Genomic DNA, 16,865 nt, shown 5'->3' on the forward strand with positions numbered 1-16,865 from the left:
GTTTAGAAAAACAAAAAAAACCAACACACTGCATGCACAGAGTGAAAAGGGAGGGAACTCGGCAAAAAAAATGCCCTGAGGAGAACCAAAAGAAGAATTATACGAGCAGCAAACATCAATCTATTCTAAATCTGGTGTGGTTATTGTTACCAAACGCAATGTGCAGTAAAAATAAAAGCCTCTGGGATTTTCTCTACTTTATGCAGCCAGTAGTTGTGCTCAAATTGACCCAGTAAAATGATCAAATATTTCATGCCTCACTCATCGATGGAGTCTCAACACAGGGGATCATATCACTCTGGTGTTGAACCACATGCACAAAGTGAATCCAATGGACATGCATTATTGGAGGGATGTCTGAGTGCTTCCAGGGGCTTGGCAGTGCCCAGGAAGTAAACTTCAGCAAACTTCTCCAGCTATAAGCCCAAGTTCCAAACTTAGTCTGTAATGGGACTCAAACTGGCAACACTCCAGTTCCCAAGCCAGATCCTTACACGGGTCTTCCACCAGATCCGTGTCCGGTCCGTCTACGATCCGCTGCGGTCTGGATTCGTGCTCTCTCGTCTGTCAACACCCACTGGTTAGGTTTTTGGAATGCAGCACGGAAACGGGCCGCCGGGCAGCTGGAGTCATGTGACCGAGGTTTTCCTAGGGTAATTACTGTATCAAGGATTCCCCTCCTCCTGTCCTCATCCATGTTGTCTTTATTGTCCTCTGAAAACCTCTGACCTGTTGACTCCAGACCTGGCTCTGCATATCTGGTGATAACACAGAGTGTTTTATTCTGAAAATTAACCATTTCATTTTGTTTTGGTACCTGACTTCCTGACCCGCTCAATCTGCTCTGTTGAGATTGATGTGTCATGCTCTGGCATCCGCCAAAAATAGAAGTCTTGCGTATCTGATCCGTTGCGTTTATGTGCCAGATCAGAGACGCAGCCAGAACGAAACGGAGTGGATCTGATGGACACATTGACTAGAATAGAAACCAACAGATCCGGTGCCGTGACGGGTCAGAGACTAACCGGACACGGATCTGGTGGAATTTGGCTGTCATGGATTTAGCTACTGCCACCCAAATAAATGCAGGACACCAACACGTCATTGATTTACTGTGTCTCATTGACAGAGGTAGATAGCCAACATAATACAGCATATTGGTTTCATTATAAGGTGCATGATTGGTATGCAGGCAGTTTTAACATTTTAAAGTCCTTAGTTTGTTTGGTTTCTTTCTTTCAATCCCCAAAAATTGCCCTCCTACCCTGATTCTTGGTTTTCCTATTTCCCTCTCTCCAGCTCAACACCCTGAGAGGATCCATCCAGGAAGATGCTGTTCCCTCCACATCCAAGCACGGTCTAGCCAGAGGCCTGCCCCTCAAAGAGGTGCTGGAGTACCTGGTACCTGAGCTCAATGCCCACTGCCTGCGCCTGGCTCTCAACACTCCTAAGGTCACTGATCAGCTGATGAAGCTGGATGAACAGGGGGTAAGGAGTGAGGGGAATGAGCTGGGCTTTGATTCATCGTTTTGTTTGCCTTTTTTCTGATCTTTTCTTTTTATTGCAATCCATTTAGGAAAAAAAGGTTGTATTACTCATACTTACTCAGAGTCGCCATCATTCCTACAAAATATCGGCCATTCAGAATCATCTGTTGAACTAAAGACACACGCTACCAAGACATTATCCTTTGCCATGAACAGCATATCGTTTTCATTTAATGTTGATTATGAATCATTTCATGTGTAGGTGTTCTTCCAAAAGGGGGATGCCTCATTGTGAAGCAGTGTTATTTATTTCAACATTCTTTTATTTGCTCTGTTTATCCATCCACTCCCACAGACTCTCATGTGGGATTAATGTGGGGAAACTCCCTCCCATATGCACACACACCCACTCAGACACCTTGACCTTAAAAAGGAAGAAAAATAGAAAACAAGCTCTTTGACACTCATGTTCCCCAGATGCAATCATCAAGAACTGAACCCTTGAAAATGTCAACATGATTTCTCAGGAAAACGGCATCACGATCACCGCCGAACAACCTGCTGTGGTTATTCTTAAAATGCCAACATGAGTTCTGCCTAAAATGTCAACATGGTAACTCTGACATGGTTTCTAATCAGTAATTTAACGGCGTGTCTCCTTTTCTTTGTCACAATTCTCTCCCAAGCTGAGTTTCCAGAGGAAAGTGGGGGTGATGTACTGCATGGCGGGCCAGAGCAGCGAGGAGGAGATGTACAATAATGATTCAGCCGGTCCTGCACTGGAAGAATTCCTTCATCTGCTGGGGGAGAGAGTCAGACTTAAAGGCTTCACCAAGTACCGGGCCCAGCTGGACACCAAGAGTATGTACTTTCACAAAAAGTCCACAAAAACTTTCAGATGGAGAAAGTGTTGTTAAGGACGATTAGCACACACTAAATGAAGGGTTTTGACTGATCAGTAAAGTCATGACTTCAGTTTCCCAGTTAACATTTGATTGATTGTGTATGTTATCGTCTAAGCTTTCAATTTGTTTATCATACTAGTTTCGAACTTTTGTTTGGAAGTGATATCAGAAAGACCAATCCTCAAACATGTAAAGGTCTAATATAACATAAAGAAAGCCGAAAGAGGTCATGTGTGGCAACCAAGTGGAAATCAATGCAAAAAAAAACCCCACAGTTCCAAGAGTGTCCACTTGAGGCTAGCTCCAGAAGTCGAAGGCGAACCTCATTAGAGCCTATAGCAGTTGTTTACAGCCTGGTACGAGAAACTGCTGATTTCTCTTTTATATCTCATCACTATATCTTATACTGAGACTAAAGACTGTTCATAATTAGGCATATTGTTTGTAAGGCGTCAAGGCTGGGGCCATAACTCCACTTCGTAGCTGTCACAATATAAGATTTTCACCTCACAATTTTTGTGAAAAAACAAATCTTATGATACCAAGATTATTGTGAAATATATGTTAAAGTTCTGGGGGAAGAAAACGCTGTCAGACAGATTAGGAAAGGGCAAGACAAGGATGCAGCAACACATTACTTCATAGACTTTACTTATTAACTCAACTGATTTACTTACATGCCATTAAATATAATCATACGATTCATATTTGTTATGAATTGGAGCTACGTAAATCAAGATTGATGGATTCATTGAGTAATTGATCATTTCTAATGATGTTCAAGGTTATGTTTTATCTGCATCACCAGATATAAATCATCTAATTCATCAAAAACTCCCCCTCTTTCTCTGCATGAAAGTCTGCTTTACAGTCCACAAACGCCTCGTCTTTTTAACAACATAAAAAAAAAAAATCCCAAACTTGCATGGAAACTTTTTCGTGTGCGGGTAGAGTACCTAGCTTTCATCTATCATCATCTATGTCATGATTTGCGCTGCAGTAGAAGCCACACATTGCAGTAAATCAGAATCAGAATCAGAAATACTTTATTTATCCCAGGAGGAAATTCAGTTGTTACAGAGTACTCTTATACACAGTATAAAAAAGTCAAAATATTATTAGAAAGAAGGAATAAAATAAGATATAAATACAAATTAAATAATATAAATTGGATTAATAATAAGTATATACAGAAACACAGAATAGTTACAGTTCGCTATGTACAAAAGCGCTGGGGATGAAGGTATTATATACAGGATGTTGAAGTGGCAGGGATATTGCACAGTATATTGCACGTTATTACGCAGAGTACAGAATATAGTTCAGTCATCAGATGGATGACTTGTACAGTCTGATGGCCACAGGCAGGAATGAGTTCCTGTGGCGTTCTGTGGTGCATTTAGGGGGGATCAGTCTTGCGCTGAATGTGCTGCTGTGATTCACCAGCATGTTGTAGAGAGGGTGGTGGATGTTATCCATGATGCTGTGGAGCTTTGACAGAGTCCTCCTCTCTGTTACAACTGTCAGAGAGTCAAGCTCCACCCTGACAACATCACTGGCCTTATGGATCAAGGCTATCTTGCTAGCTAGCTGGGTACTCTTCTTCTTCTGCTGCTGCTTCTTCTTTGTCTTCCTTGCATTTTATGGCAGGTGGCAACCAGCATACTTCCCCCTACTATTAACCAGTTAGTTGAACGATATTACTGCATGCTTATTTTAGCACAAAATCAATGTATCCCTTTCTACTTAAAAGACAGTTTTCTTCAATAATAGTATAGCAACAGCCTAGTTGGAAGTTAAGTGGAGTCAGCATGTCAAATACAGTGACATCCAATATTGGGTGTGTTCCTGCCTCTTTAAAAACCAATGGATGACATCACTGAGACTACATCTATGTTTTATGCAGTCTATGGCACAGCACAGGAGCTAACAGTATCAGCCCAAAGGTCCAAACAGTTTCATACATTTGGCAAAAAGTGCAAAAAAAGAACAACCAGATCGTTCACCCTGAGGAGGCAGAAGTACCCTGGAACGCTCCCTTCTTGGGCAGCATATGGCCTCCCATAATTGGTGTTGTTTACACAGACACAGATCTAATAACCTAACTCTAGGTGAAGTCTTGTGTGGACAGAGTACATCAAATATACATCTCCTGGCCCTAGGGTACTGCTGTTTATTTAATTCCCCTCAACTTATCCAAAATCATTAATAACCTTTCCATTTTCATAAGTACAAGAATGTGGAGTGTCTGGAGTAAAATAAACCAATGTGCTGACATTACTCACAGAAACATTCAGCCATTGGTATCTGCAAGTTGAGTAGATTGACTTCTTTCTATCATTAAATCCATCAAGTCATCCCCCAGAATGCACTGAGAGTCCAAAACTCTCCTGGTCATATTTCACAGTACATGTAATAAAACCTCCAGGAGCCTCTAATAAATTAAATACAGCAATGCAAAGGACTCCCTGTAGTGTAATTAACTGAGGTGATCTGGCTGCATGATGTAGGGCCCTTTAAACACCTTGTGCCTGTTTTGTCCTCTGAGTAGAGTGCATCAATAAAGTGCGGAGGTGGTTGTTAACATTCAGTGGCTCTCTTTAGGGCCAGAGCTTGTTAAGAGCTCAGGGAACATTGTGCTGCCTGATCTCAGCATTTGATGGAGATGGGGAACATAAGGATAACGTTTGTTTACACATAATGTATTTGTTTCTGTTTAATTGTAGCTATTATTCTACCTCTACTTACAGCAGTAGTTTTTATGTGCAAACACAAAATGCTGTGGTCAGGAAACTTCTTCACTTGGAGAGGGCGACCTAAAATCTTTTCCAACCAAAGGATTAAATTATCTTTTATACGACATTTAAAGAAAAAAACTTGCGAAGAAACCTTTTTATTGGATGTGAGTAGAGTACCTTGCTTTCATCTGTTATCTCCTCTGACATGATTTGCACTGCAGTAGAAGCCACACACTGCACTAAAGGATAACTAGATAGCTAAATCTTCTTCTGCTGCTGCTTCTTCTTTGTCTTCCTTTCTTTGGTAGGCTTTGTTTGCTGCAAAATTTTACTCAGTTTGGAAACTTCTTCTCCTCAAGAGAGCCACCTAAAATATTTTCTAATCAAATTATCAAATTATCTTTTATACAACATCAAAGAAACTCCCCAACCACTGAGGAAACTTTTTGGGTGCAGGTAGAGTACCTCGCTTTCCTCTGTTATCTCATCCAACATGATTTGCACTGCAGTAAAGGCTTACTAGATAGCTAAAACTTCTTCTGCTTCTGCTTCTGCTTCTTCTTTGTCTTCCTTGCTTTGGTAGGTTTTGTTTGCTGCAAAATTTGACTCAGTTTGGAAACTTCTTCTCCTACAGAGAGCCACCTAAAATATTTTCCAATCAAAGGATTTAAATGATCTTTTATACAAATTAAAAAAAAAACCTCCCCAATTGCAGGGAAACTTTTTTGGGTAGAGTACCTCGCTTTCATCTGTTATCTCCTCTGATATGATTTTGCACTGCAGTAGAAGCCACACACTGCAATAAAGTCTAACTAGCTAGCTAAATCTTCCTCTGTTGCTGCTGCTTCTTCTTCTTTGTCTTCTTTGCTGTGGCAGGCTTTGTTTTCTGCTAAATTATACTCAGTTTGGAAACTTCTCCGACAGACAGTCACCTAAAATCTTTTCTAATCAAAGAATTAAATTATCTTTTATACAATATGAAAGTAACTCCCCAACTGGCATGGAAACTTTTTGGGTGTGGGTAGAGTACCTTGCTTTCATCTGTTATCTCCTCTGACTTGATTTGCACTGCAGTAGAAGCCACACACTGCAGTTAAGTCTTACTAGCTAGCTGAATCTTCTTCTTCTTCTGTGTCTTCCTTACTTGGTAGACTCAGTTTTCTGCAAAATTGTACTCAGTTTGGAATCTTCTTCTCCTCAAGAGTCACCTAAAATCTTTTCCAATCAAAGCATTAAATTATCACGAAACACATTTATCCTGCGCCCAAGTGCATGAGAAATTAACATATATTTGTATTCTCCTCAGCTGACTCAACGGGCACCCACTCCTTGTACACCACGTACAAGGACTATGAGATCATGTTCCATGTGTCGACCATGCTGCCCTACACACCCAACAATAAGCAACAGGTAAGTGACAGAAAGAGGGCTGACTGTAGTTCCAACGTCTTTCTCCATGAGCTGCTTTTATGCTTTGTAGTCACACAATCAATAATCAAATAATTACAGTATGCTCGAAAGGAGTTTAAACACAAGCCCATAATAATTGCATCTATTTACCTCTTAGCTTTAATAGCCCATCCCTCCTTGATGCATTTGATGAAGCTTTCAGTTCCTTCAGTCGTTCCTGGTGTCAAAACTGCAGAGTGCATTCAACATTTATTTCTTTTTTTAACTGTGATTATTCTTTTTTTTTTTTTGCATAATATGTTCTGACTTAATATCTTGTTGTGTTTGCCGTCCTTGTGCTTCTCCAGCTGCTGCGGAAGCGTCACATTGGGAACGATATCGTCACGATTGTGTTCCAGGAACCCGGAGCTCTCCCTTTCACGCCCAAAAACATTCGCTCCCACTTCCAACACGTCTTTGTGATCGTGCGCGCTCATAACCCATGCTCAGAAAACAGCTCCTACAGGTAAGATATACCCAGCCTTGTGTCAACATTATGTTTTCATCAAGAGGGTTGTATTTTAGACTGTTCTCAATCAAACATAGCAGCTTTATTGGTTTTCTAGCTGTCGTGTGAAGTGTTTGCTAGACTTATCAGTTCCAAAAGTGCAATGTGTCCTTAGTTAATTCACATTAGAGGGGCAGTTTGTAGACCAAAATGTAGACCTCAAATGTGGCAGGGTAGCATCTGAAAACAGAAAAAGGAAGCCAGTCAACAGAGCTGTTACTCACCTGACAGGTTTGGACATTTTCTTGTTTTGGAGTAGTTTGTTGAGAAACTGTTTTTGTTCAGCAGTGGGCCGTTCACAATGTGTCATCTCAAACTGAAGCCAGCCCTGTAGATTTGAAAAAAAAAAAAAAAAAAGTCTAGATAAATAATTGCCAACTTAGTTTCACTCAAAGTTTTCCTCTTAGTTTCGCTCCGAAATCATTTTCCCACACTCCTGAAACAACAGCGCTCTTATCTCGTCCCACAATAAGTTGTACATGGCTCTCATTGCCTTTTGCGGCTCCATCACTCCATCGCAGAGTAGGCTGTGAGCACTGAGAGCCCTCTCCATGTCTCACGATTTATTACCACACTGTCAGAGGAGTGTAATATGAAACACAGAGTGTCATTTTTAAGAATAACGAACATTCAGCCTCATCTCTGTGTCCTCTCTCTCTTTAACTGTTCAGCTGTAGAGGGCATCTCGTCCTCTGTTCACTCCTGCTTCTGTCTTGTTATCTACTGTTCTGTCATTCTCTCTTATCTTGCTCTCTGACTCTCCCCCCCTCTCCTGCTAATGGCTGTTTTAATTGCTGTCTGAATACATTGTGTGAGGTCTTAATTGTCCCCCATGGGGCTACTTCGTTACCGAGCAACAACACTCGAAGAATGAGCCCAGCAAAAAGAAGGGATATGGAGCAAACAGTATGTCCACACGCCTGCTGTGATTCACAAATGTGAATTAAGTTTTCTGAGGTGAAAACTAATTTCCCACACGGAGGAGAGAGGTGAAACATCAGGTTTGAGAAAGTGAATTACGATTCACAGACACCACAGGGAATTTGGCTGTGAGTCAGATGATGTATTAAGTAAGGATGCTTTGAAGCTTTGGTGTGTTTACTCAAGACTCCAGAGGATGTTCACGCGCGCACAGGGCAGGAGATGAAGCACACTGCATCGCTCTTTCTAATATGAGGAGCTGTCGTGCCTTGAGTTCTTCAAGAAGTATGGAAGCCACTTTAAGGACATTTATTTTATTTCATCAATATCAAAGCCACTGCGAGGCGTTTTTGACTTATTGAGCATTTAACAAATTCCCCACTATAACCCACACAGTAAACCAGACAAATGGTGAGAATACTTACTTTCTATTGATCGAAAGAGAAGATGTTTTTTTCCCTCCTTGAAAGTAAAATTCTCATTCAAACCAAAAGGCCACATTCTTACACTTCCCTCTCTCACAGACAAACTCTAAATATTTCATGTCTGGCTTTGTGAATGCTTCAATGGTATCAGTGAGTGCCAGTCATCTCAGGGAAGCCTGGGCTGAAGAATTAGGTGTCCCAGTGTCGGATGAGATTTGGGAGGAGGGCCTGTCCAGCAGTAAGCGCTGTTCTATCAGTTGTAGATACAGACTAATTCAGTTTAAAGTTCAACACAGACTCCATTGTTCTAAACTTAACTGAGCTAAGATATCTGAAGCAGTCCCCCCATGTCAGAGGGATCTTTCTCATGCTTATTCTGGCATCCTGTTCTATGTAACTTTTGGTGTTAATTGGTTTTCCAAACAATATGAAATGGACATTAAGCCAAATAGGAACCTGACAATATTTGTCTGCTCCGGGTCTTCCTTCTAATCAGCAACAGGTTCTTAATGCAGGCATGGTTGCAGCTAAAACATTAATATAATTAAACTGAAGGTCTCTGGTGTCCCCATGTATCAGGAGGTGGCTCAATGAATGCTTTCTATTGCTAAGATGGAACAAATTCAACTCAACTCAACTCAAACTTTATTTATAGAGCACATTTTTTGAAAGATTTCTAAGATGATTCCTTGCGACAGGCTTCATATTGATGGTATTAAAATACTGATACTGCTTACAGTGTATATATAATGCTTCATTTATACTCATGATCACATTTTAATCCGTTGAATGTGACATTTTAGTTTTAAAAGGCATTCAATGTGTTTTTTCATCATTATCACCAACTAAGAATGTTTTCTTTATTGAAAAGAAAGGATGTGGTTCTCAAAATCTTTCTTCTAAGAATTTGTATTGGTAAGAGGTGTTGACCCAAAATCAGGGTTGTCCTATATTACATTTATATGATATTTACATACAGATTTCTTGATGCATGTTGCCCGGTCAACTGAATTAGAACACACAGTCTTGCAGAGGGTACGCTTGCATTTTCAAAGTATCTCAGTGAGTGGTGAGCCTCAAATGAGGAGATTTTGTTGGAACATACTTTGCATGCACAAACAGGGCAGAATCAGCAAGAGATAAATACAAGAGTTAACAGAAAATGCTGAAATGGGCAAGAGGAACACAGAAGTGAAAACCTGGTCAGTCTTTAAACAGCTTGCGCAAATTGCATGCTATGAAAGGATTTAAAATCTGAATATAAATGAGTTAAGAACAAACATGCAAAACCCTGCTGTTGATTTGGGGAGGGAGAGCAGGTCTCACTCTGCAATTTATTTTGAGTTTCATATAAACCAGGGATAAGAGAGCAAGATGACTAATGGGACCACTGTGACTTTGCTAATGGAAGATGGTGTTTATCTGTTTCCCGCTGTTCGGCTGGGAGCTAAGAAGTGTTCAGTATGATTTTTTGGGTGTACTTTGGACGGTGCATGTTGAGTTTAGTTCAGACTGTTGACGGAGCAGAAGTATCATTAAATGTTCCAGTGCTTGTGGTGTACCAGGGTGTGTTGAATGTGGCTGAAGTTACTGCAAGAATCATCTGTAGCTGTGCCTTTTTTTGTCACAATTACTCACAACTCTCAAATAATGAAGTCTCAATGGCTGCTGTCCAAATGTATGGTTAAATGAAACCTTGTAAACTCAGCTGAAATCATTATAGTACAGCTGATTGAGATGATTCATGTGTGACCTTGTATTATACTGTTTTTCTTTAAGAAACACATCAATCAGTGCATGTTGAAAAGTAATTAACATTCACTTTGCAGTGAGTGCAGCAATTCATGGCTGGCTGAAGTGCAAAGTGCTCAGAAACGCACGTTAACTGGCTTCAAATGTAGTTATTTTTCTAAATGAAGCATCTTGTACAAGTTGATTTGAGTCTGTTTATTCATTCTGTGTTCTGACATACTCTGTATCATCTCTTGGGTACAAGTTAATCCTCTCTGTGCAGTCTACTGTACATTACAAATGTTCCTGTCAAGACCAAAATAGAAGACAAAATCCTATTACACTCAATATCAGAGTCTGTGGGTGGTAGCTCTACAAAAAAATTTTACCAGCTGGTATTTCCTTCCAAATTCTTAATACATTTATCCATCTTGTTACAATTTACAGTAGGTATTACGACAAATTAATACCTTTATGTTGAATTTCTGTCTACAAATCATCATTACATGTGCCATGTGTAGCAAAATATAGCCAGTGCACAACCCCTAGATACTGTAAAAACTCAAACTGTTCCTGCTCTGAGGATTTGATGTAACAAGCAGACGAAAACAAGTTACATGTACCTCTTCCACATCCGCACACACACCTACAGTACACCTCTGAGCCACCCACTCCAATAGGTATTGACATGTTCTTTTTCTTGCCCTGGCTCAGTGGGCAGCAGGTCGTGGATGCTGGAAAAGCGGAGCTGCCCACACACTGGATATTTATAAGACCACAAATCACTGAAACCACAGGAATGTGCTCTTTCATTTCCACAGCCAAACCTCCTGCCATGTGGATCACACAGCAGCCACTCAGCCCAGCAATCCCCACTGCACTACATTCTCCTTTCCCTTTCTTCCTCTGCCTATGTCCACTCTTTTCCCATTCAATCCCTCTTCTTTTCTCATTCATTTTTTTCTCCTTTTTTTCCTCCTCTCCAGCTTTTAATACATCTGCTTTCCTCTCTCCATCACTCCTCTCTGTCCTGCATGAGTCACAGGTCTTTGGCTGACTGACTCACAGGTGTTTGAGATCAGCACAAGTGCTTTTAGAGCCCCACTGTAATGTATCGAGTGATGTTTGTAGTGATGTAAAGAAATAAGAATAAAAGGTCACATTTTATATTAATCAATTGTTCGGCCTTCTTAGCACCACTTTAGCTGCACCTAGCTGGAGAACTCTGCAGAATTCATTTGTTAGCCACAGTAATGCAAACACTGCCTTGAGAGTATGTCATTTAGTGTAGCTACCAGCTGTGAGTTATGACTGTATTATATAGAACAAATATACTGACAGTTGTAACACGAGTAGTGTAAGGTGCAAAATGAGAACTGCTATTTTGAGCTTTGTCTCGGCAACCTACGGCCGCGTAAATTGGAGCAAATGCGGGAGTGTTAAAAACTGCAGTTCATCGATTGTCCACTTGAGGCTTGCTCCGGAAGTACCAGAAACCACATACACACCAATTAAAAAAAGCTGATCTTTATAGCAGAAATCAACATGTTTACAGCCTGGTACAGAAAACAAGCGTAGTCTGGATAGCTCATTTCTTGATCGGCACACACTGTACGAGGAGCAAAATTTTTCATAGCGCTGCAATTTCAAAGATATTAGGATTATGAGTTTGCCATTACGAGAGGCACAGCTGATTTGATTGACAGGCGGGAACACTGTAGCTGTTGGCGAGGAGACTCAAAGTCCAACCTCAGCTAGGTTTGTGTTCAGCATTTCCAATATGGCTCCCGCCAACGATTGGCTTCAAAACAGCACTTCAGAAACAGATGGGTGACGTCACGGATACTACGTCCATTATTTATACAGTCTATGGTTGACATCAAGACAACTGCTTTTTATGATATACTGTAAACTCTACTTTACTCTAATGTACAACCCCAATCCCCAAAATGCTGGGACACTGGGTAAAATGTCAAAGAAGACAGAATTTGATTGGTTCTGAATAATTTAGACCCTAAATTCAATTAATAGTAGTGCCACAACAACATACCAAATTTGGCACTTAAAATGTTATTTTTATTAAAAATCTCTGCCACCAGCAGCATGTTTAAAAGATTGTCACAGGAGCATTTTACCTTTTGTGTTGCATCACCTTCTCTTTCCAACAACACTCTGTAAACTGTGTGCTCAGACTGTGGGTTGTGGAAGTGGTTTTGAGCCCATGCAGTGGGTTCCACCTCAGAGTCATGTCTGTTTTTAATGAGGGTTTGAAGTTCCTCAGTATTTGTTGATCCCTTTTGTATAGAGGTATTTTAATCATCTCACGTACTGTAGATGACATCCCCAAACTCTTTGCAACCTTACTCTGAGGAACATTATTCTAAAAATGCTGAAATATCTGCTCACGCAGTCTCTCACAGAATGGTAAACCACCTCCCATATTGACTTGTAGAAGACTCTGCGTCTCTTGAATACCCTTTTTTTACCCAGTCATGTTGCCAACCTGTTGCAAATTAACCTGAGTAGTTGGAGATGTCTCTCCAGGTGTATATTTAAACACTATACCATTACACACACTTTTTTAAATGTGTTGCTGGCATCTAAGTAAAGTGAGCATATATTTTTCATCAAACAATAGATTTATTCATTGTCTTGGCACTATTTTCAATTACATGTAGGATCTTAATGATTTGCAAACCATCACATTCTGTTGTATAGCAGTGTCCCAAGCTTTTTAGATTTGGGGTTGTAGTATCAGAAGTACCAGGTGTACACTCTGAGGAGAGAGATTCCTCCCCTTTATTCACTGCAGTATGAAGTGCAGTAAGTTTTCAGTTCAAACCGACTGGCTTTTTAGTCACAGAAAATACAACAATGCTGACTTTATCCAAGGACAAAATAATTTTTATTCCACTTTTTCTAATGTATCATACTTTGATAAGTAATTAACTCAATTTATTTATACAGCACCTTTCAAGGACACACGTCATGAAGTGCTTCACAATAAAAGATTAAAAGGCAAATCAACAAGATCGCACTAGACATTAAAAACAAGTACTTTAAAGCAGAGACAGACAGATCAAACAAAGGCATGTCTGAACAATTGTTCTTCAGCTGCTTTAAGAGCCCTCAGACATTAGGAGCAATGATCTGAAGTACACAGCCTCCTTTAGATTGAGTCTGGTCTGAGGAGTCCTGCTGGAGGAAAGAGGATCGAGGAGAGAGGAGGGAAATCTAAGGTGTGATAAGGGAAGTCTTTTCTACTGACAGACACGCCCCTGTATCATATATTACTTACTGATTGGACGCTGCAGTAGATTGGATTTTACTGGAATCTGAATTTAACAAGAAGCCGTTGCAAAGACAGGAGGATGGGTGAGACATGAGACCTTCTGGATGATTCTGTCAGAAGCTTAGAAGCAGCAGCATCAGCAGCATTTTGGATCACTTGTAGACGGTTCAAAGAAGTGTCGCTAAGAGGGGTTAATAGAGAATTTCAGCGAGGTGAAACAAAAGCATCAACAATCATCTCCAACTCAACTTAGGCCTGGGTGAAGCTATGTTTCTTCGGCAGAAAAAGACAAAACAAACCTTTTACATGATGATTCATTAAGGAATGACGAAACATATCTCATGTCCATGAACTGCCAATGTGTGGATTTTTTAATCCCAGTCACATGAATGTTGAATAAGAGAAAGAAGGTTCTTTTTATGAAAGATGTGCAAGAAAAAAATGGCACAAACACCTTCAACAAAAGCTCCAAGGACGTATATATGTTAGTATGTTTGTGGGACCCTGCCTGCAGCTTCACATGTTCACTTCTAATACTTTCTTCCCTCTTCTTCTTGTTGGCCTTGAGACTTTGGCTCATGAGCTGTAGAGGAAATGTAAGTAGCATTTCGAAATAAAAAAAACTACTGAGGGAATCAGCAGCATTCATTTATCAAGGTTATACCGTGTTTTCACTCTCTAAGGCCAGAGAGAAATGTTTCCTTTCTTACCTCTGTGCGTCACAAACCGTTGAAAGGTGGGAAATGAGGTGTCAACAATTTGATGGTTAGTGTAATTGAACACCACACGTCTCCGGTGAAGACGAGATGTCTCTGAGGTATGTTTAGAAATATGTGGGTGACATATTATTGACTTTAGTTGCTTATTAGACAAAGCGATTAATCCTGGTGTCAACATGAGTGCTGATGCATGTCAGCAGGGAGGCGTGTGGGATGAGGGCCATGACTTTCTGGGCTACTTTTCTCAGCTGGTAATTATCACCTGAGGCAATCTGTGACGTGGACAGGTGATCCATGTTCGGACAAAATACACTTCCAGTCATTCAAAAGGCCGTTTAAGGACAGTGTTGTGCTTCTTTCCAGCTGCTCCAGACTCAGACTTCCAACAGACCAGGTTGTAATTCTGTTTGTCTCACATTTCAGAAAAAAATTCAGTTGCTTTCCAGTAAGCAATAATCCTTGCAGAGTCTCCCACACAGTCCTCCTTCCTCAGCCACATTTTCCTCTTCCCTCACTCGGGGCTTTTTGGGCATGAGATATGGAGCAGAACTCTCCCCTCAGCCTCCTCCGTGATTCTCCTTTCTCTCCATGGCTGCAAAGCTGAGTTCCTGACATACCAGACAGGGTGAAGAGCCTCAGATTGCCATTCCAGGGGCTTAATGAAAGGGAACAGGGGATGAGGAGAGCAGAGACAGAAAACAAGGAGACAAATATGTGAAAATGAAGCATATGCTTCACTATTGAGAAAAGGGGAACACAGGTAGCCTTAATTATACAGCAAATCAATCAATCTTTATTTGTATAGCGCCAAATCAAAACAACTGTTATCTCTAGATGCTTCAAACAGAGCAGGTCTGTACTCTGTTATATTATCACCAAAGACCCGACATCAAGGCAGGATAAGATCCATCTTATAAGATGGGACTAAGTCTGATCTCATCTTAATCCACCATGAGAAGAGCACTTTGCAGGATTTAACAAGTTACAGTGGCAAAGACAAACTTCCTTTAACAGACAGAAACCTTGAGCAGGACCAGACTCATGTTAGACAGTCATCTGCCTCAACAGAGTTAGGGTTGGAAAGAGAGATAGAGGGAGATGAAGAGAGAGAGAGAGGACAACAACTTCAGTATTTTTGTTTTTGCCTTGATGAATGGTCTACTCGTCAAGACTTGTGTTCCCACACTCGACTGAGCAAACAGCATGACGCTTTATATCAAAAATAAACTTTGTTGCACAATCTGGCAACTTCTTTCTCCATCTAAATCTTCATGACATAAACACCCAGAGCTTATCTGTGGTGAGACATTGTGGGTAGTTTTACTGTGGAGTAAAAGATTAAATCAAACCACAGGATTGATGAGGTCATGATGAAATACCCACCCTGAAGTCGGTCAAATATTGGGTCTATGCTGCCAGAATGGAGAAGCTAACCAATAATGTCTTTCTTCTCTCCTCCTGTTTGTCTCCTCTTTCTGTCCTCGTAGTGTGTCAGTCACTCGCTCCAAAGACATGCCCTCTTTCGGCCCCCCGATCCCAGAGGGTGTCACATTTCCCAAGTCCTCAGTGTTCCGGGACTTCCTTCTGGCCAAAGTCATCAACGCAGAAAACGCCGCCCACAAGTCGCACAAGTTCCGCGCCATGGCCACCCGGACCCGCCAGGAGTACCTGCGGGACCTTGCCGAGCGCCACACCACCAGCACACCCATCGACCCCTCGGGAAAGTTCCCCTTCATCTCGCTGGCCCACAAGAAGAAAGAGAAGAGTAAGCCGTACGGAGGGGCGGAGCTTCGCAGCCTCGGGGGAGTGACCTGGCCGGTTTACGCTGAGGATCACGGGACCGGAGGGGAACTGGAGGCTCTTCTGGCCATCTCGAATGACTTTCTGATCCTGTTGGATCGGGAAGCCAAAGCCGTGGTGTTCAACTGCGCCACTAAGGACGTGATTGGGTGGACGCTGAGCAGCCCGGCGTCTTTGCGGATTTTCTACGAGCGGGGAGAAAATGTGTCTCTGAGGAGTATCGGTAACAACACTGAGGACTTCAAAGAGGTGGTCAAACGTCTGGAGGTTAGAACACAGACACTCACACATACACAAGCCCGCTTCACTCATCATGACTCACAAAGAGGACTTAAAATTTCCAAGAATTGACTTTGACACATGTACATCACAGCTGGATGCAAACTGCTCTGTTAATATGTTGAAAGAGTAAATATCCGCTTACTTTAACAGCTCTGTCACCACTGCAGGGAGTGAGGCAACCACACTTTCTAAATCAAATTAAGTGTTCGCATAAGAAGTGACACGATGCAGTTCATCAGTGTCTCTGGGATTAGTCTGGTCTCACTACTAATTCAGCTAAATGAAAGCAGACTTCATGATGCTGTTGTTGTTGTTGGGAGTTCTCCATGGAGACAGTAAATCAATAGATTAAGATGATCACTGGCCCACTCGCAGTCCCACATACTACAAACTGTCAGTCTGCCAGGATGACAACACTGCTCTTTCTGTCTACATGCCAGAGATGCTGTCTGATTACTTGTCTCCTGCTTAGTGAGGGAGTTTCATAAACACCCCTGGACAACATACTCCTTAATGGCTCACACACCTACACACACGCAGCAAAGTGGTGCTAGCTCTTCCTTAGCTGTTTCCATGGAAACTGGTCTGAAAAAAAGGTGTTTTCTTAT

At 41.3% G+C, this 16,865-nt stretch overlaps 1 protein-coding gene across 4 annotated transcripts in view; it reads left to right on the top strand.

Moving 5' to 3' along the window:
• Nucleotides 1-16,865, top strand: part of sipa1l1 (signal-induced proliferation-associated 1 like 1) — a 122,002-nt gene that overhangs the window by 79,286 nt on the left and 25,851 nt on the right. For all 4 annotated transcript variants that reach the window (XM_034699077.1, XM_034699078.1, XM_034699079.1 and 1 more), the window contains 5 exons: nt 1,300-1,488; nt 2,174-2,348; nt 6,437-6,540; nt 6,888-7,045; nt 15,663-16,242. In XM_034699077.1, coding sequence (XP_034554968.1) covers nt 1,300-1,488; nt 2,174-2,348; nt 6,437-6,540; nt 6,888-7,045; nt 15,663-16,242 — 1,206 coding nt within the window. The remainder of the gene's footprint in view (nt 1-1,299; nt 1,489-2,173; nt 2,349-6,436; nt 6,541-6,887; nt 7,046-15,662; nt 16,243-16,865) is intronic.

Source organism: Notolabrus celidotus, chromosome 13, assembly GCF_009762535.1.
Source record: "Notolabrus celidotus isolate fNotCel1 chromosome 13, fNotCel1.pri, whole genome shotgun sequence".
NCBI lineage: Eukaryota > Metazoa > Chordata > Actinopteri > Labriformes > Labridae > Notolabrus > Notolabrus celidotus.